We start from the raw sequence: 20,689 nt of genomic DNA, 5'->3' as shown, positions 1-20,689 counted from the left end.
TCACACTGTTTATAGTTTAGAAATAAGGCAAATAAATTTAATCTAAATATGAAAACCTGTTTTATTTCAAATGTTTTAATATATATTTTGGTCCAAGAATTGGAGCTTTGTTAAAAAAAAAGCTTCCAATATTTTAAACAAGAAAAACTAATTTCACTAAAGAAACTAATTTCATTATTAGAGCAGGAGGCAGAGAAAGGGGATAGGTACTTAGATGACATTACCTTTCACTGTTCTTTTTACCACTAGATGAACTGCTGGTGGAACCAGTGCGGTTGCGACTCCCTTTGGAATCTCCATAGCTTTCCCTCCGACCTCCTGGGGACACACGCTCAGCTGAACTGGTTCTCTTAATGGTGCTAATAAAACAAGGAGCAAGTTTCACAGTGGCACTTGTAAAAGTATATATTCTATAATAAATATTTATGAGAAATGTATCAAGTAGAACACTAACCCTAAAAAAAATAACTATGATTTAAAAAAAAAAATCTTGATTTGTTAAAGAGCCTATGTAAGCGTTTTGGTGAGTATCTGGTGCAACAGAGACAAACATACTGCTTTTTACTTAATCATTAAAAAGAAGATGGGCTAAACCAATTTCATAGAGTGGTTGCAATCTTTCCTGGGTCACGTTTCAAATCCCTCACTACCACTCCATACTTCTGAACTTCTGGATTCTCTTACAAAGAAGTGAAAGATTTAAAGAGAAAGCATTGCCTGACATTTCCAGCCAGACTACAGAGAATGCCAAAAGTATGTCAAAATTTGAACACAAGCAAGCTAACTTTGGGTCTTCATCCAATATCAATTACTCTGTGGTTCAAAGCTAGTTTTAACAAACTCCAAACTGCAATTAATGGTGAGCTAGCCTGCATTTTTTTGTTGTTGACAAAAATGTATGCTTCCTAGTTACATGTATGAATAGATTATATGCCCCACATGTCCTGACAGGACGTTTCTCCAAGGCTTAAAGCTCACCCTACCCTCTCACTCTTCAACCATCCTTCCTGCCAAGATAGCTATCAAGGGAGCTCCTGTGTGGCTTTATGGCACCCCTTAGACATCCAGCTCTCCGTGATGGAAAAATGGGAGCCAAAACATAAGCAGTGCTACTTAGTAAATTAAGAGAAGCTCATTCAGAACTTACACTTTATAGGAGACACGTTATTGACCAAAGCACTTCTCTCTAAAGCAGTGCTTCCTAGCAAGAGGGGGAGCAGCTAAGGGTGAGGCCCCAAAGCAGGTAATGCTTTACAGGTTGCTGCAGGCCCTTTGCAGCAGAGAAGCTCAGGCAGCAGTACCCAGACTGAGGCAGGAATCAGCCCCATGGCAGCAGCTGAACAACAGGACTCAGTGTCAGGGTCTCATTTCCCCCCATTTCAGTCCTGCACTATTTTCTCCCCTGCAGAAATCATAATGAAAATATCCCCCTTAAGTTATAAAATCCCCATACTAAATAACCACCTTCTACAGCTCTCTCACCCCAGAAACCAGGGAAACCAATGATTCCAGTTCACATCTCTCCACCCAAATTCTAACCACAACCTCCATCCCACTGTGAAAACTTTGGTACTTGCTCCTTTAAGGCCAGTCTTATCCTAGTAACACTTTTTTTTATCCCCCGCCACCTCCCTCTTAGCCTCCATACACCCTCAGAGATGTTCTGCTTATCAGAATACTCATCTCATTCTTGAGGACTACTCCAAACTTCCCCAGCAGTCCCTAACAGCTATCCCTGCCCTGCCATCTCAGTCAGCTCCTCTGGCTCTGTCCCACTTCATGTATGGTGTATGTTGGCTCTCCACAACTAGTGGAACCAAAATGGACTTTTCTGTCTGGTCAAAAAACACCTAGCCTAGCAGCTGTACACTATCTGCTTTAAAAAACCCCAAACTTCTTTCTGCTCCCCGATGGATTTTTACCAGCAAGGAGGGGAATGTTTCAACACCACAACTCAGACTCAGCTACAGAAATGATGGGAACACCTGAACCAGAGTCTTTCTGGAAAGAAATGGCCTTTCTGAAAAGAAGGCAGTGCCCATCCAGGGCAGATCTGCATGTTAAGGTGCATCTCAGGCAGCTTGACAAAAAAACCTCCTGGTACATGCGATGGTAGGACAGATGTTCAGCGCTGCATTCTTGTAATAAAAACAAGCTTCAAATGATTAAGCTGAAATTAAAAAAAAAGTGTTTCTGTGGAGAAAGCAATGTAAGAGAGCAAGCAGAATGCAAAATTACACAAAGACAGAACAAAATACATTCATAGGGGAAAAGGCAGCAACAAGAATTTAGTTCTGTCTTAATTTCAGAAGCGTACTTCCTACACTAGACTAACATCCAAGCCATCTCAATGTCAAATGCATGAAAAAACCTTCTCTAGTAAATTAAAGAATTTACTGTTAATATTTAACTATTCTTCCCACATCTCATAACATCATCCAATTTAATACTTCTCCATTTAAAAAATAAAACTTTGATGCTGAAAATGTTTATTCCAAATTAAATAGTTTTATTAGTATGTGTATTCCACTATTAAATACATTAATTACAGAAACATCCTGTGTGATTTGTCAGGACCATATCTTTATTTTGACATCCTTTCCTGGTTAGGAAAATTTCAGTGTAGGCTTATGTTGACGCATATTTTCTTCTTTAAGGATAAGAGGCGTCAACGTCAGCCTACACCAAAATTAAATTAAGGACATTATCAAAGTATAATAATCTTAGAGAAAAAAATAAGTTACAGAAACAATTTGAAACTAATTTTAATGTTGCTTGGGGTTTTATTTTTATAGCTGTCAACATTCAAAAGATGAGATGAAGGATAAGAAATGAAAGGGTGTGACTAAAATTTAGAAGTTTAATTCTATCTTCTTTCTGAATAATGAAGTCTCAAATCAGTAGAAAAACTACTTTAACCTCAGGTGTAAAATTCTTTTAAACTGTAATGATTTATGTCCATCACTGCTTAAGCTAATTAGTAATGCTATCTTCTGACAAATTTTATTTTAAACTTTCAACAACAACAAAAGCCCAATAAAAAGTATTAGTTGGTGGTTGGAAACAAGGATTATAACTCCATTATATTAACTCAGTTTTGGCATTATACACATTTTGTTAGGTAGACTGTTAAACACCAGTAATTATATCCACAGCTACAGTAGAGATACACTGTCACCTGAGGAGGAATTTAAAATGACAAAAAATACTCATTTAACTTACGGGTTTGTAAGAGTATAACTGGATCCCAGAATTTGGCTTCCACATTAGTGATATGAAAGGAGAGCGTTTGCAATTATTTAAGAAGATAACATTTAGTTGCACAATTTTTGACTTATTTGAGACAGCAATGTGGTCTAATACTCCCATAATAAAAATTATGTTAGTATGAAATAATGCAGATACAGTCACTGACGTTATTATTGTGTAATGCATTTATTAATGATGAAAAAGTTTTAGACATGTACTTCTGGAAATGTTAAAAATGACAATAATAATTACAGTTCTATCATGTTAATGCTTTTACTAAAACAGCCACTTTCTATGTGTTGAATTGAAATGGAAAGGAAAAACAACTGAACTTCAACACTACAAAGCTATTAAGAATCCCTCACCTTAGAGCAGGCTTTTTCAGTTTGCATGCATTGAGAAGATTCACAGACCTGCTTAATCCAGATTGAGAGGTGCGTAAACAAAGCAGAATAAAAAGTGAATGCAACGATCAAATGTGGAAACAAGACATTTACAAGACTTACATTAAAAGACAAAATTGCATGCTTTCAAGATATGAAGTCACGTGCAAGAGTAAACAACAAAGTGCTTATTCACTCAGTTAGATGTTTGATCATTTCAAATCATACATTTAAGAACACCAATGTATCTTTGAATGACAAAATCTCAGCAGTGCCCCGATAGACTGATCATTTGTAAAGCGACTCAAAAATAAAATTAAAAATAAAAAATAAAAATCAAAGAGGCTATCTTAAGGAACACGACAGATGATCCAGCTAAAAGACAAAGACTATTAAAAAAGCAACAACAAAGACAAGAAAATAAATCCTCATATATACATACATATACCACTGCATAGCATGAATGTTTCAGGCAGTTGCATTACTGAATTGTGGTGAACAAATCTGGCCAAAATTAAAAAGATATATACCTTATTACTAAAATTACTCGGGAAAATATAAAAGCTTTTTAATAAAAGAAATGAAAAACCAGTGCACAATGCTCTTAAGACAGAAACTGATGGCATTAATATTTCGTCTAGCACTCATTCTGACCCTCATTTAAATCAATTAGAATGAACTCAGGAATAACATATGACTTTAATTTCAATACGCCTCTGAGCAAAATGTGCTAATAACTTTAATTGTTAGAGATATTGTGAAGTGGTGTAATAGTTTTGCCACTGAAGTTCAATGGAGAGGGATTTCTTTTTTAATTTATATTCTAAATATTTTAAACCATTTTCTTTGAGAGATGAGTGTTACACAGAGCAATTAATTGAAGGTTTGATTCAGAGTTTGTGTGTGTGCCAGTTACAAACCCTCGCTGCCCCCCAACATTAATTCCAGGCGACTGAACAATTTCCTAGGGGCCATGTGTTTAGAGTTTAGAAGAACAGGAATTTATCATATTAAAGTATTTTATTCTCCCTGCAAACAAAGCTCTTTATGTTTTCTTTGTTCCTGCTTCTTCCTTTTGATCTCCATTGTCAGAGTTTTGTGCCATTGTAATACTTTGCAATCTGCTGGAAGAGAAAGAATGACTGATTGTTTCCTTTTGAAAGGCAAAGTATGTGCAAGCCTGCAGCCTGCACCAGCATCCCTGCTGGGAAAGGTACTGTCTGCATTCTCCTCTCTTACTATTTTTTCCCCCTCAACTCTTGGAAACAAAGCTATTCTAGATGAGTCACAAAACCTTAGATTTTAATAAAGAACACAAAATACCACTACTACACACTGGCCAAATTCCAAAGACAAATTTAGTGTTAAGCAGCAAACTTCAAGCCACATTAAATGCCAAAAAAAAGTGCAGGGGGAAGGGAAAGTTCTACTCACAATACACTAATCTTATTCGGAATGAAAATTTCAAATAACTATTCTAAGCACAAAGTTTAGAATAAAACTATGGCAGCATTCAAAAAGCTGTTACTCAAAATAGCTCATACACTTCTAAACCACAGAATTAGTAAATATTTTAAAATTCAAATCAAATCTTCTGATGGAAGGTTTCTTGTGAAGATGACATGGAAACATTTTTCAAAGCCAGGCAATTCTTGATTGTCCATCTGTGTCAGGCGTTCAGCCCATCTCAGAATCACTCCAGCTCTCTGTTAGCTGGCTGGCACCCAGAGCTGTGTTCACATGGTCCCCAGAGCCAGAGTGCAGCAGCTCCTCTTGGTGCTTCACCACAATTTCTGGTCCCAGTATCACCAACATCACCAAGCTTTCTATCTTGCACTCTATTACCACCATTTACTTTTATAATCCAGTTGATCCATGTTTTGGATTTGTGCTTTTGTTTCATTCAAGGCATTTCAGTCCTTCCTTAACCCGGACAATTGGGTATTGACTGTGAGATCTCAATGCTGAAGAAGGGTTTGGTGCCCTCAATTCTAAATGAACTCAGAGTCAGTTGAGGTTATTCAATGCTTTGCAAGATCTGGATCTAATTATCACATTAGGCCCTATAAGAACCTACTGATATCCAGAGATACACGTTTTACATAAGGAAAAGCAATATGCACAGAGGTTAAATGATTTGCATAAGGTCACTGAGAGAACATATGACAGAACTCAAATAAAAGCCTGCTAGTTCCACCCTTTCAGCCTCAAGCATTTTTTATTACCTCCAATTTTATATTCCTGCCAGAAGAAGTAATTTCCATTTCAAATATTAAATGGGAAATCAGAAAATGCAGTGAACTCTGAACCACATCTCCTTGGTAATCCAGCAAGGCAGATAAGCCATATACCAACCTGTGGGTTCAAATGAGTTAACCAACACATTTAATACAGCTATTGTATGAAATGAGATTGTGTCTGCAGACATACCAGTAAATACTTCTATCTCTAAGCAGGAGAATGTATGGATGTACACTTAGTCCCCAAGCAGACTATTTGCATATATTTACATAAATAATGCACAACAAACTGTTTCAAGGGACAGACTGATGTCATTTCAATTGGACATCACACAGTCTCAACCCAAACAGTGCCAAGTATAGGAGAAGAGAGGAATCAGAAAATATTTGATTGTAAGCTCTCTTTTCATAAGGCAGTAAAACATTTGGCAAGGACTCAATTCACCTGCACTTTCTCTTGTATATATGGTCATAGGTTAATAAAAAAATGGAAGATACTATTTTTTACTATTTGCTAGAAGATATTTTTCAGTCTCAACAGACGATCAAAAGTTTAGAAGATGACTGCAAAAAATATTTTTCCCCTTTCTACTGTTGCTTTTAACTTTCATTTTTCAAACTCCACCTTTTCAATTGTGCACCTGTGTTGTATGGGAAAACTATTAAAAGCATTCACGTAAAAATTAAGTTTAAAAACATCTACAAACACTTAACAGTATTTACAGCTGCTGTGTCACATGACCATATTTTGGACTAGACAATACCTAGACTAGAAATTAGCCACAGTTCTGGAAGCAGTTCATAAGAAAAGAGCACTGCCTAGCAGAAATCAGAGCTAAAAAAAATCTCAAATTTCCCACCATCTGTAAACTGTGCAACACTGAGAGAAGCTTCCAACACAAATAAACAAGTCCTACCCCTTGAAAAAGGAAGCTCTTTGATTTTGCTGATGTATTTCCATTACTGTTTTATGCATAAACACATGCATTTCCCGAAGGTAAAAGGGTCCAGTATAAATACTAAGTGTGATTGAATTCATCTTCAGGTTGCATAATGAATTATTCTACTTGACTGTATACAAGAAAGATATTTGGAGCACTTACTGTATCATCTTTGAATACTGAATATGTGGAATACCACTTACTATAAAACCCTGAAATCCAACCAGTTATTTCAAGGTTCTCTATTAAATGATTACAGAATAATTTACAAAAAAAATGTTTTGTACAGTAATTAATCAATGAGGTTCTTACCACTCCACTTTATTCCTCTTGAAGTACATTTATAGGCAAGGCATAGAAATATGCTTTAATATAGTTTAATAAAGGTAACAAAAAAGAACATTTTCATGTTAAAGACGCCAATACAGAATTTGAAAGGAGCAATAATTATACAGCACCTGAATTTACAACTGCTTTTTTCAGGACATGAAACAATCCTGCCTCCTAAGCACTCTTAATAAGTGCTCATCTATTTCAGCAAAACTGTCCATATATTTTTGTCTTTTCCAAAACTGAATACACATTTTCATGCTGCATATTTAAAGCACCTTCAGCCTAGCTTCTTCAGAATGTGAAGAGACAAAGCATGATAAAAGGACACTAAATACTTGGCCTGTGGAAGAATTTCTCACACAAGAATCAAGGCAGTCTAAAAATACTCCCTAATGATGCTCTCTAAGGGCTTTCTCGCTGGCATGCTGGGTATCCAGGCTGCACGTGGCTCAGGTGGAAGGGATACAGGCTGCCACTTGTCTACAGGGATCCTGAGCTAGGTTAATGCCTACAAGGCAATACCAGATGAAACACCTGAACTACATAAAGGCCTCCATGAATAGAGAAAGCATGAGTATGATCCTGAACTGCACTTCACCCACCCTACTCTGGGGCAGAAAGTCTTATGCTGAGACCCAGAGACAGAGCACAGACTCAGGAATCACACCCTCTGTACACAGGTGAAATCTCCCAGTTCTCATATGTTTTATAACTACTAGTTGAAACTTAATTAGGAGGAATGAAATTATGACAATTATTAAGAAAAAATAATTTGTGAAGAACAAATGTGCTTTAAAATTCAGCATGTACTAAATAGTACTCCTTTTTAAACATTAATACAAGTCCTTTTCTAAAAGGAGATTTTAGAATTTTCAAACTTCTACAAATCTAATAATGAAACAGTTTGGATAGTATTTGATTTCCTTCTCTTCTGTTAAGGGCTGATTCAGACCAGCCTGCCAAAGCCTACAGCTGCAGCAATCCAGCTCCTGGGAGCTGACAGGAGTTCATTTTTGTGACATAAACAAATATGGTATTTTCCAATTTTAATTGTGCACAATGTAACTTCTCTCTACTCTACAATAACAGAACCTGGAGTTTCTTGAAAATCAGTCTCTTTCAACACAGTAACAAAAACTGGCATATCCTTAGCCACCATCTCCCCTTTGAGGAAAAATTCTTTTTAAGAGAGAGACCTCAGATCTTAGCAGGTTAATGCTCCCATCTCTACAACTTAGCCTCCCTCAGAGCTGACAGCATCACCGCTACAAAAAGATGAGACACAAAAGAAATGTACAAAAAAATCCCCCAACCTAAACCCCAAACCCCACACTATTATCTTTTACACACATATCACACAGCAGATTAGCACCACAATAACTCCACACATAACTTGAACTTGCTTCACCCAATCCATTCCATTCCTTATAACCCAGATGTACAAAACATTTAGTATATTTAAAAACAGCTACACACAAAGCAAATTGGGACAGAGCAGTAATTTTTAAAAGGGCTTAATACATGCTAATGATAAGATATCTAAAGATGGATGTTTCCATTTGCATAAATATGTGCTAGGCATAGAATTTTCCTCCTCCCTGAGATGCTGTAACCCTGTGCATGCAGTTTATATGATAATTTTGTTAGTGAGAGAAAACCACCAAAGATAACATACTGATTTGCAATGATAACACTGTTTCTCTGCACAAGATATATTTTTACTAGCTACTCAAAGAATTCTTGCACCACTTTTCACATCATGTTGGGCAACAGCACAGTAGAAATGCTTTATTCTCTCTATGCTAAATTCTTAAAAGCTAGAAATGTACACAAATCAGTAAGACCAAGCATTGTGCATTCTTTCAATAGTCATGGCAATAACCTTAATTGTAATTAGAATGAATAAATTAAAAGCCTCTTAGAATGAAATCCATCTTCTTTTCTTTCCAAACTAAATATTTAGTCTGCTGCTTTGCAAGTAAGAAAACCTACATATCTAGCAGGTTAGAACAGGAGCTATACCATGTTGTCAATTCCATGGTTCTAAGGTTTCTCATAGATGCCTACCTTTTTGCTGCTGGTGTTACAGTCTCCTTTCTGCTTCCTGATGGAGAAGGTAAAGAGCCACTTGGTTTCTTTGGTAATACAGTTCCATTGTTAACTGTAGTCCTTAAAGGCAGGGTTTGTACCAGTGGTCTTGCTGTAAAACAAGTGTAAGATGAAATCATTGCCTTCATTTTCCTTTCTGTGTTTTTTCTTCAGCAAACAACACTAGAATATTTTACATTTTCCATGTAGTGTGCCATTTTTGTGTCACTATGGCCAAATTCAGCATAAATGAGGGTTTTAACGTTGAGGAATTAAAAAATATATTATTATTATTCATAATAATAATAGTCCTATCAAATAAAAACTCTGTCTTAGGTTAAGGAGCTTAGTGGCAAGCACAAAAGTAGTTGTTGTACTCAAAACCAATCCTGCTCTGTCAAAAGAGCATCAGTCTCTTGCCCACCTGGATAGCATCCAGAGGAGTGCTAGAAATGAAGGCAAGTTGTCATCTCAAACTCCTGCTCTTCATCCCTCAGTCTTCTTGGAGTTTTTACACAAGCAAATTATCTATTAAGAAATTTCTACTTCCCCCAAAAAGTCTTTTTTCAAAGAATGTGGGCTTATGTTTGACAGAAAGGATTTGTACCCTTTATTCAGAAAAAGCTACCGAAATCAGCAGAAGAGTGAAGGTAATAAGCTGGCATTATCTACCTACATTCTTCTGATCAAATGTTGGCTCAAAAAAAAAGATCTGTGTGTCATAGCTGTAATTAACATTAGAATGACAGAAAAGTCCAATTCAAGTAGTTAGAAGTTAGTTGCAAAAACAGTGTTTAAAACTGCAAGCAATGAGTACCAACACAAATACTACTGTGGATCATAGCCTTGAAACACAGACACAAACATGACTAGTGCTCTGTCTACAGCAGAGAAAAAGCTTGAATCACATGAAATTTGCCAGGACTTTGTATTACAAGCCATTGTAAAGATGCCAAAAGCCTCTGGGTTCAGAGAAACACTACCTGAGAGAAGGCAGCAGTAACCAGTCACTTTAGGAACATAAAATTTCATTGAACTTGGAGAGGATGGCAGGGAGAATACCTATGAGATGCTCTTCAAAAAAGATTGCCAAGGATAAGAGAAATAAAAGGCTAAACTGAAACAGTACCAATTGTATAGAATTATAGGTCATACTGTAACAACATCTTATTGTAGCACTGACAGCAAGCATTTATTGACTTGTTCACCCTAAGTTTTCATGTACTGATCAAAAAGATAGATGTGAAAAACTGTGCCTTCAGAAAATTGTCAGTGCATATGGTCTACTAGAGAATGCAACTTGCAAGACAAATGTTGTCTTGGAACTTTGTTAGAATACTTACTAGTCATGTATTTGTCATTTATTTGTTCAGAGGAGAGAAATTTAGAAAACAAGCTATAAGGGAAATACTGAAGGAATGAGGCTTATTTGGCTTAGAAGAGTGAAGTATGACAGGAAAGAAAGTCAACAAAAGAAAAAAAAAGAAAAATTTCTCTATGCTCACTGAGGGTGCCTTCCAGCCCTGCCTTCCATGATCTGTTTTAACTGACTAATGCTTTCTTTAGAGCTTATACAAAACATCTGAAGTTTACTTGGCTTCCCAGGCTTCTATTTTTTATTAATGGATTCAGATATAATTCTATTTACTTCTCCTTTATTATTTTTTGTATATTAAATTCTTTTTACAGTTTTGTGCTGGAAGCTCTGCTGCTTGTTTCCTAATTGCTGCCCTGTTGCAATTAATCCATATGTATAAAACTGGTTCTGTTGCATTCTACAGAATCACAAGTAGCTACAGTTGAGAAGTTGTGGACCTGTCCCCTTGCAAGCTTTCTGTAGCTCACAAAAGTTTTAATGAACTTGGAGAAGACAAATTAGAACAGCAATAAAAGTTAAAAAAATTAATTATTAAAATATTTTCCTTATTTGTAGTTATTTTAAAAGAATGCCTACTAAAGAGCAGCTGGAGTGAACTAGCTGGAATCTGTTTACTTTCCTAACCCTATGAAATTGAAACTAGCAGCAGCCAGGAATAAACCCATAACCTTTAACAGAAGTTTTGCTTCAGATCCAGCACCAATCCACAAACCACACTTCTGGAAAAAGAGATTTAAATGGTCAGCTAGTGAAGAAAGCAACATCACGAAACTCTTACACAAGATAGAGAAAAACTGTGCATTATTCAATAAATTCACTATTTACTTAGGAGCTGTTTAGTTTTACTTACAACAGCTAGTTCACACCAGTGGTAACTGGCATCACAGTCACACAATCCCAAACTTGTCATTGCTGTTAGAAGTCAGTAACACACCATTACTGCTTTGTCAGTAATGTTTATTTTTGAAGTTCTGGTGCTTCAAGGTCTTACCTGTGGTAGCAGGACTGACAAGTTTATCAGCCTCAGCAGCAGCTTTTTTAATCATACTCTGATCTATGGATTAATAGGGCTGTTAAGTTTACAAACAAACCAATAATTGCAAAAGGAAAGAACAACAAACACAAGTAAAACAAAGGCAGGAAGCCATACTGAAACTCCACCAAGTAGTAGAATTAAATAAGGAAAGGAAAAAAACCCAAACAACTAAACAAAAACTCAAAACACCATTAGAGAAGGAGCTCCACAAATGGACAAGATAAGCCACTCCCTTTCCATGATGTATGCTGCTTTTAAGCTGCTTAGCTCAAGAACACAAAGACTGAAAACAAGGTCAAGATTTTTCCATTATAGATTTGAAAGTCTGAAACTTGAAATCTTTAAATTAATTTTAAATCTGAGGTACTCAGAAAAAATGAAGGCATTTGGCCCATGAAGATTCTTGTTCCAGACTTTATACAGTACTGGGGTGATCCTGTTTTTCCAAAGGCACAGACCTCCCCCAACACACACACACTTAATCCTGATGCACTTCATCTATAGATCAAATGATACCAGCAGCATGCAGTATGCTTCAAGCCCCAGTTTGCATGGACACAATTTCTGTGACATTCTGTGGGATCAAATTCCACTTTTTAAAATTTCAAATGTGGAATTAGTGATTAAACAATATAGGGAGAATAAACACAGATTCCATGCAGCCCAAGGGGTAGGAGAAGCCACCACTCCAGCTCCTCCCATGTTTAACAAAGCTCCTCTCCTAAGAGTATCCATCAGAAGCCTTCATAATGCTATTCCAAACTAAAATCAGTCTTATGCTAAGTAATTGCATATAGATTTTTATAAAGTAGTTGTGCCTATTAAGGAATAATAGGTAATTATGTGAAATAGATCATATTTGACAAAACAGCTGGAAAAAAACCCAAGTATTCTGAATACTTCAGATTGTCTTTCGTGTTTATAATTCATGTTTAATACATCTGTATCTTCCTAAATGATATAGCTGATGTACAGCAAAGTGAAAGTTCTTTACATAAACAGTCACAGTACTGATCTTCTCCAGAAATTAGGTGGGTTTTGTTGGCAAATACCAGGACTCATTCTGGTAATTTGCAATGGAAGAGCAATTGACATCTGTAGTCCTCCATTTACCTTACTACAGTAAAAGTTCTAACACTGTAATTTCACACAGACATTAAGAACCAGGCATGCAATATATACATTAAAAAAACCTCCAAACCACACATACACAAAAATCCGACAAACAAACAAACAAATAAACAATTCCCTATAAAACCAGCCATAAAAGACAAGGGGATAGGCTCACAGCAGCTTTTCTTCAATGTACATTGAACTATGGCTCTAATGGTCTGCCATGACCAAGAAAACTTCTCCTGATTTAGAGTTGAACTCTGCTTACAAAATACATGAAAATCTGGTTTGTATTTTGCTAAGTAAAGCCAGCAGGCATGAAGAACAGATTTGGTTACAACTCAGTAATAATTACTAGACTTTATTTCCTCCATGCATCAGATAATATCTATTTTACAGGCAACATGAAGCCTCTTAATCCCTTGTAAAACCAGATTTGATGGAACATTTTAACACAGTAGAGGCTATCTTTAGTAACATTTAACTTATCTGATATTTTAATTTTTTTCTCAATAAAAGAAAGACAAAATAAGAAGATTACAACAGAAAGAAAAGAGAACATGAAGACAAGATCTCAGATACTTAGTGCCTATTCCATCTGACAGCTAGCATGAGACACAACCAACTCATTATTTGGCTCTGTAATTCTGTCCCTTTCAGCTGTCCTCATCTCCTGACACAAAACTTTGTAATGAACATGACATCTCATGTTCAGTTCAGCAAATTAAGTAGTTCCTACCAAGTCTGTTAAATCAGTGACTAGAACTAAATATTTGTTGCAAGGTCACAAATATATAACAGAGATTAAAGGAAGTCCTAACTTTAAAGTGAGAAAATTATGAATCCATAAACATGTAGCATAATTCTCATGTAAAGTAAGGTTTTAATTAATATTAATATGTATCAGGATCCCCAAAAAAACCAACTTCCTAAGTTAGACAACAGAGAGCCTGTGAAGTCAGTACTTTCTTTTCACATCTAGGCTGCCACCACTCTTACTCCTAAGACCCAAAATAACTTGTGTGTTTCTCTAAGCTGTACACAGGCAGCCTCACACACTCCAGTAAACCACGTTGCTTGGGTTCTACTAAACCTTTACCCCTGTGAAGTGCTCAGGTCCAGCTTTCCTGAATTGTGCTCAGAAAAACCATTCCTGCAAAGCAGGAGCCACAGGAGAACACATTGGCACGTGGGCACAGCACAGAATTCTGCCAAGCAGTGACATCTGTCACATCTTATACTCACTGGCTCTGGCTCTGCTGCTCTGGAACGTGGTCAGGTAACAAGCACAGCTCTGCCTTTCTTTTGTAGCTGAACAGCTGGTGTTGTACCATCTCCTCAGTCATGTCAACTCTGTGCTAGCTTAGAGCTCTGTCTTATGTCTGCATGATCCACAGACACTGAAGACATTCTAAATTAAATTTTGATTACATTTTACTTAAGTTTAATTCATTTTTTAGGATAATAAACCTTCAACCTATTAGGAGTTTCACCCACAGAAGACAATGTCTTCCATAAAGAGTTTATAAAATACCTTGATCAGAAGTAAGGAAGTGGTAGCAATGGTTAAATGTAGATCGTGGATTAAGCATTAAGAAAATGCAAATGCTTTGCTGTTTCATGTAAACTGTAGAAGGTTCACAGATTTAACCATCTGGATTTCTATGTGTTCCTTTTACCAGGTTGAATTCCAAATGTATTTTTTTTAGAGTTTGATTTGTTGAATTTGAATATTTCAAGATCTAATGAACAACCTATTTTAATACATATGAAACACTCATTGAACTGCACTATCTATTTTACATCTGTCTGAAATGCAAACCTTTGGTAGGTCCTTTCTTGTTCTGCATGGCCTGCTGCTCCTCCGTGATATTCAAGCGTCGGACCACATCAGCAAGGGCAGATTTGAGCAGCTGGATGTCATCTTCCTGCATCTGCACACGCTGCTCCAGAGAGGCAATGCGATCTGTGACCTCCATGCTGCTCGCAGCAGAGGCACTGTCATCTAAACAAAGCAGCAGAAAAAAAAAAAAGCATTATCAATAAAGGATGGACAACCAAAAATACCTTATTCAACTGGCTGCAGGTAAAAAAAAAGGCTTTTCTCACACCTGATGACTTCTTGAGGAAGAAAGAAAGTTTTTGAGTGACCAAAAGGAAGAGATGGAAATAAAAATAAATAAATAAAAGATACACACTTAAGTAAGATGTTCTGATGAGGTTGGCTCCAGGGCCAGCTGTTAATTGGGTTCCACTACCAATTATGTACATGTCAGAACTGCAGAGATCAATCATCACCCTTCACTGTCCTGCTCAACACAACATTCTGACACTGCTGGCCATTCACATAGAGAGCTACACATTTTCTGACATGCTACACACCCCTCCAGAGCTTTCTGTCTCATATAGGTCATAGAGACACTTTACAAATACAAAAGTAAGATAGGCTTACACTTTTTCAAGCTACCACACACAGGCTGAAGAACAGACACTGACCCAATCTGCTAACCCCTAGTTTATACCAGCAGCTTTGAGAACATTCCCTCTAACTGAAATAACAGCTTAAATAATTTCAGAATTACTCAGTAACTATACTCTAAGCCTGCAAATTATTAAAAGGGTCATTTCTTTGATACAATTCACCCATTATTTAGAAGTAACCCATAGAAGCTTCAAGACTGCAAATCCATGATGGGGACTACACGTTCTTTCCACTCAAAACTAGTAATAAGAATATTTTTTCTAAATGAGCACTTTTGTTCCTATCACATAGAAACACTGTCTCTTTTTACAATATTAAGTTAGGAGAAATAAAAAGAAAGCAACATCAAAGACATCAAAGTCAGTATCAAATAGGGAAATAATGTGTAGTTTTTCAAGAGAATTGCAAAGATTTATTTAAAGTTTTTGAAACCTAAAAAAAAAGTTAGGTACTAACTTACTGGACAATCTTAAGTAATGTTAGTCAAGGATCATAGCTTTCAGCTCATGATTTAATAAGTCATACTGTAGCAAAAATGGATATTTATGCTGCTATCTGCAAGCATAATTGACTTCTCCCTCATTCCCAATGCAAGCCTGTAGCCTTTATTTCTTCTGTTAAAGCTGAGCTCTCTTTGTGAAGAAGGTGGTATTTGTTTTCATTTCTTGTGTTCTTAATTCTCCTCTGTTCCAAACCAGAGTTTTCCACTTATTTTGTAAAAGGGCGTAATGTGAAAGTTAAATGGTTTGTGTGAAATAATAACTCCTCTTGAATTTTAAAACAAAGTTAAGTGCTTAAAAAAGGAAAACAACTGTTTCTGAGTACATCTAAAAGCACACCCAAAAATGCTAATGCATAAAAACTTTTAATCATAAGCATCTAGGAAAAAATGGCATTAATTTATTTTTTTTAAATTTATTCATCTCCAAACCACTCCAATACAGAATGGTTTTGAAATCTGTTCATCAGATCAATTTTGGCTTCCTCATCTCTCACACCCCTAATAGCTATCTGTGGTTATCAAAAGCTGAATTAGAAACAACTCAGAAACAATGTAACAATATTGACAGTCCATAAATAGCTACAGACTATTATAGTTTATAATGCTTGTTAATTCTGTTACAGGAGTTTCAGACCTTATTTAAAATATCACCATTAGGATATTATTAAGCTGAATATAGTAGCAATGTAACTATCTTGTTCTGAATGAACTAAATCAGAACTCAAGTTCCTGAAAAATATTAAAAAACTTTCCCCATGACAAAACTTTCCAAACTTTGGCCTAATCAGACTTCTGCTCAGCACAGGACTCTGTCCTGTAGCTATTACAGGTAATTAGTTCCCAAACTCAGATTAGCAGCTATGCTGGCAGCAGTAAGAGCTGCCTGCAGAACTTAACCTTTCCTCTGCAAACAAAAGCCCCACGCTGCTCTAATGACTTTACACTTTAACTCAGCTGGAAATAACATGGATTAGCATACTGGACAATAGGCAACCAAATCAAAAGCTTGATTTAACCAATACAAGCCAAATTCAAACTTCAGCCATTCTGCCAAATTCAGTATCATCAGGAATAGTTTTCCTCTGAATTCAGTCAACAAGAAATAGCCAAATCCCAAAACCAGGGCAGTGAAGAAAATCCAGGGGAAAATCAGTTGGTGTTGAAATGATCTACTCTTGCTACAAAAGAAAACATCCTCATTGAAGTATCCATTTCACTAATTTTTAAGTGTGTAGAAACAGTAATTTTGCCCAGACATTAATCTTCAAGTGCTAAATCAGTGGTACTGGTTTATTTACAGCCCTGTAAGAAATCACTCCCACTAATAACTATTAAGATGTACAGTTCTCTCCCTTCTTCCCCCTTCCCCCATCTGTCACTGTGACTCTTCCCCTCCCACCCTCACTGACCAACAGGCCCCAGCAAACCCTTTCTTGAACACAACATCTGAATCTTCCACTATCATCATTCTTGTAGGGTCCTGGCAACATAACCCTCATCCTTGCTGCAACCTACAGCTTGTTTGGTTTTTATGGTGGGTACTTCACTGGGTGCAGTTCCCTTCCAAGGATGAAGAAAAAAATAAAATTTTAACAGCTTTCTGCAAGATTGCAGCTGGAGACACAGTGCTTATAGTCCAGTACCATTTCACTTTACCTCCTCTTTGCATGCATGTACAAGTAAGCTAGAAAAGAGAGCCTGAATACAACAAAACTACATTTTATGAAGAATGCAAAGTTCAATTATAAAATAAGCACAACCTGTTTGTTATGCAAGTTGAGGGTGGAATGTTTTTGCCATTCAGATCATTACATCCCAGTATGTTGAGCAATAAAGTTGCACCTTCAACACAGCCAAATAAGTGAAATGGTACAGTATCAGAAGAGAAAAAAAAAAACAATAAATGCTATAAACTAACAATACAACAATGAAAATGTCCCTGCAGATGTCACCTACTCTGCCCACACAAGCAAGAGAGGTGTTGTTAGCCTAATTTGTGACCTGCCTCTGCAGTGTACCATTCATCCTCAGAGCAAAGGATATTTGCAAGGCATATTTTAGCACGGATTTGTAATGAAATTTGGAAAGGCATATGAAGGACACTGCAAATCCAGACAAATTGCCTTCAAGTATTAGATCTCCTTATCAGTCACTACCACCCCTTGCCCATGGATGGGCAGAACAGACATCACACCACCTACATGGGCAGCATCAATAGCACAGCAGAATTATCATTCCTTTTTTCATCAACATGAAGAAAAAGGACTTTACAGTGAAATTTATGCAACATGTTTTTAGAAACCTGAAACCTGAGTCACTTTCTATAATGTTCATTTCTTTTCTTTTCACTAAGAAAACATGTAAATCATAGAATGGTTTTGGTAGGAAGGGACCTTAAAGATTCCTGCTCACCTGCAATGGGCAGGAAGTTAATCTACATCTCATGAGATAAATGCCACCTACAATGTCCAAAATTAGATAAAACAATGAGGTATCAATTCAGATGCCTCATTTTTCATTGCAAAAGACATTTGTGGTAAAGCTTGGGAAAAAGAGTCATCTGTCATTTTTGTTTTGCTGAGATTCTGCAAGTTTCAAAGGGAAGGCAGCAAAAAAGGGGAATGTAATACATGCCTCTCTAAATTGTCCAACCAGCTAATCCATGATCTCATAGATTGGAAAGATTTCTTACGGCAAACTAAAAGACAATACTGAGTCAAATGATTAATCTGCTTCCAGAGTGTATTCCAGTTTTACAGCAATTTAGTACTTGAGCTTAGCCAAATGTGAAGAAATAGCTGAAGCAAAGCCAACAACAGGATGTGTATGCTGTTCACAAAAGTGATTTCAATACTATTTCATTGTATGTAGGCTAAAGCTAAATTACATACTTACACCATTAGTTAGAAGGAAGTCTATTAGATGCATACTATTTTCTATAGATTTCTTCTGTAGAAAAACTTAAACTTTCTGAAAAACCTAAATCTTACCTGTATGTTAATGTGTATGAAATAATTAAAATAGGACTTGGCATTCTCCCCCCCAGAAGAACTACTTTATTAAACATATTCCACCTTTGCACTATGCAGACATTAATTTTGAGGCTATCTTGTCCAGCTCAGACCACAGCAGTTGGCCATGCAGTGGAAATATTAGGTACTAATTCTCAAAAGACTGGCAAACAAATCTGAGTTTACTCAATCCACATGGCATATTTGGAGCACCAATTAACAAGATAAAACTGTACATGAAGTACTTCCAAAACTGATTGCAAATGTGGTTGCTAGACACTTTCTTTATAATACATTTTAAAAGTGGCATCTCAAAGTCTTTGCAGAGTTGTCCTTGTGTTTAGACACTCTGCAGGATGTCAGGAAAGAGAATCCAAGCCTTCTGAGGACAGCAAATGCCAGCAGTGGTCTTTGGCAAAAACTAAAGATAACCCACATGATGGAAAACATGGCAAGGGATGGCAGTGGAAAGGCAGCATCACCCAAACACAGAGCAGCTCTTCTTCTAGCATAAAGACATAGATTGTGCCAGCAAGCCTCAATTGAGCTCAACTGGCAGCTGAAAGATTTTCTGTTACTGAGAGATTTCATTAAGTGTATCACGTTCTGTACTTGTCCTGAAATCAGTTGGTACAAGTATTTACATTCCTTGGAAATAACTATGAACTTCAGGGCCACAACTACAGCCTTATGAAAATGTACATGGACAGAAAGGAATTTTCTACCCTCAGCATGCAGCTAACTCTATAGCAGAACACAGTAACTGCTGAGAAAGATATGCCATAAAAGGAGAGAGAAAGTTAAAAACAGTAGTTATGAAAAAATAAGCAAACAAAAAAAAGCACAATCCTGCAGATTAGGAGATCCATAGCCTGAATTTGACTCAGTATACTAGCAAGCAATTAAGAACACTGAAGATCCTACACTTCCAGAAACAGCTTTCCACCCATGAAGGCCCATGGCTTTTGCACTCCACTAACTGCAAAGCTGTCAGATGTGGCACATGTCACTCAGCATGTCACACGTTTGGCAAATTCCCCTTCTCCTGCCCGCATCACCACTGAGATCTCATGCAAGTAACTGAGATACTTCAGCAACTTCCTTCAAGCATCCTGGGAGTAGCACTACCACTAATTTTCAAATGACCTCTCTGCTTCACCTCTCCTGATACCATATGTTTAGCTTGACACTCTAAGAGAGCAGAAAAACATCTCTCTGTGGCAGGCCTCTCCTACACCTTCCAAATCCTGCCCTCCCTATTTGGTTCATTTCATGCATCTTTGAGTCTGGGTCACAGAAGTCAGGCAGACAAGCTATTGGATAGAAACAGTTGTTCTGAGTTGAGAGCAACAGAGAGAAAAAAAAAAAAAACTGGGAAGAGAGACAATCATCCAACTTTTCTCAGAATAAACACAAGCAATTCACTGTAGCACAGAAACAGGGGAATGCAGCCACAACATTGTTGGCAGGCTTTGAAGCAAGATTGGAAAGTACAAAGTATTCTCCTTGTATCAGTTTCTGTGGCATAATGTCAGTGGCCATTAGGAGGCCAGAGCCTCTGTGTAAGGGAACAATGGGAAAATAAACCAGCAGGTTTTGTTTCCTTTGACAACACCACGCCAGGCTCCTTTGTTTAAAAGATTAATGTCAACAGTATTTCACAGACTAAATATCTTTCCTCTGCTCACTTTTCTAATGCAAAACACTGTACCATACCTGAAACACAGCAGCAGCCCTCCCGGCTTGTCTCCTGGGGACAATGACAACACATATGGGCAACAGCTTATCATAAAGTCTGGTACATACTAGACTGGTCTGCCAGATTAGAGCTTTCCACTGTGAGAAGCAAGTGGATTTAGAGCCCAAAATAATGTTATCCTATTTAATCTTGTTACTTTGTGTGGTAACTAGTGGAAAAAAACAGGCAGAATCT

At 36.9% G+C, this 20,689-nt stretch overlaps 1 protein-coding gene across 7 annotated transcripts in view; it reads right to left on the bottom strand.

Moving 5' to 3' along the window:
* EML1 (EMAP like 1) overlaps positions 1–20,689 on the bottom strand; it is a 122,414-nt gene that overhangs the window by 37,642 nt on the left and 64,083 nt on the right. For 3 of the 7 annotated variants that reach the window (XM_059473761.1, XM_059473759.1, XM_059473760.1), the window contains exons 2-5: positions 14,584–14,766; positions 9,214–9,346; positions 3,615–3,662; positions 225–359 (exon numbers count right to left, since the gene is read on the bottom strand). In XM_059473761.1, the coding sequence (XP_059329744.1) occupies positions 225–359; positions 3,615–3,662; positions 9,214–9,346; positions 14,584–14,766 (499 nt within the window). The remainder of the gene's footprint in view (positions 1–224; positions 360–3,614; positions 3,663–9,213; positions 9,347–14,583; positions 14,767–20,689) is intronic. The other 4 variants (XM_059473762.1, XM_059473764.1, XM_059473765.1 and 1 more) reach the window with 2 other exon arrangements.

The sequence above is a fragment of the Ammospiza nelsoni genome, chromosome 6 (assembly GCF_027579445.1).
Source record: "Ammospiza nelsoni isolate bAmmNel1 chromosome 6, bAmmNel1.pri, whole genome shotgun sequence".
In the NCBI taxonomy this organism is placed as follows: Eukaryota; Metazoa; Chordata; class Aves; order Passeriformes; family Passerellidae; genus Ammospiza; species Ammospiza nelsoni.
The sequence above is the reverse complement of the archived record's forward strand: the minus strand, read 5'-3'. Positions and strand labels throughout refer to the sequence as shown.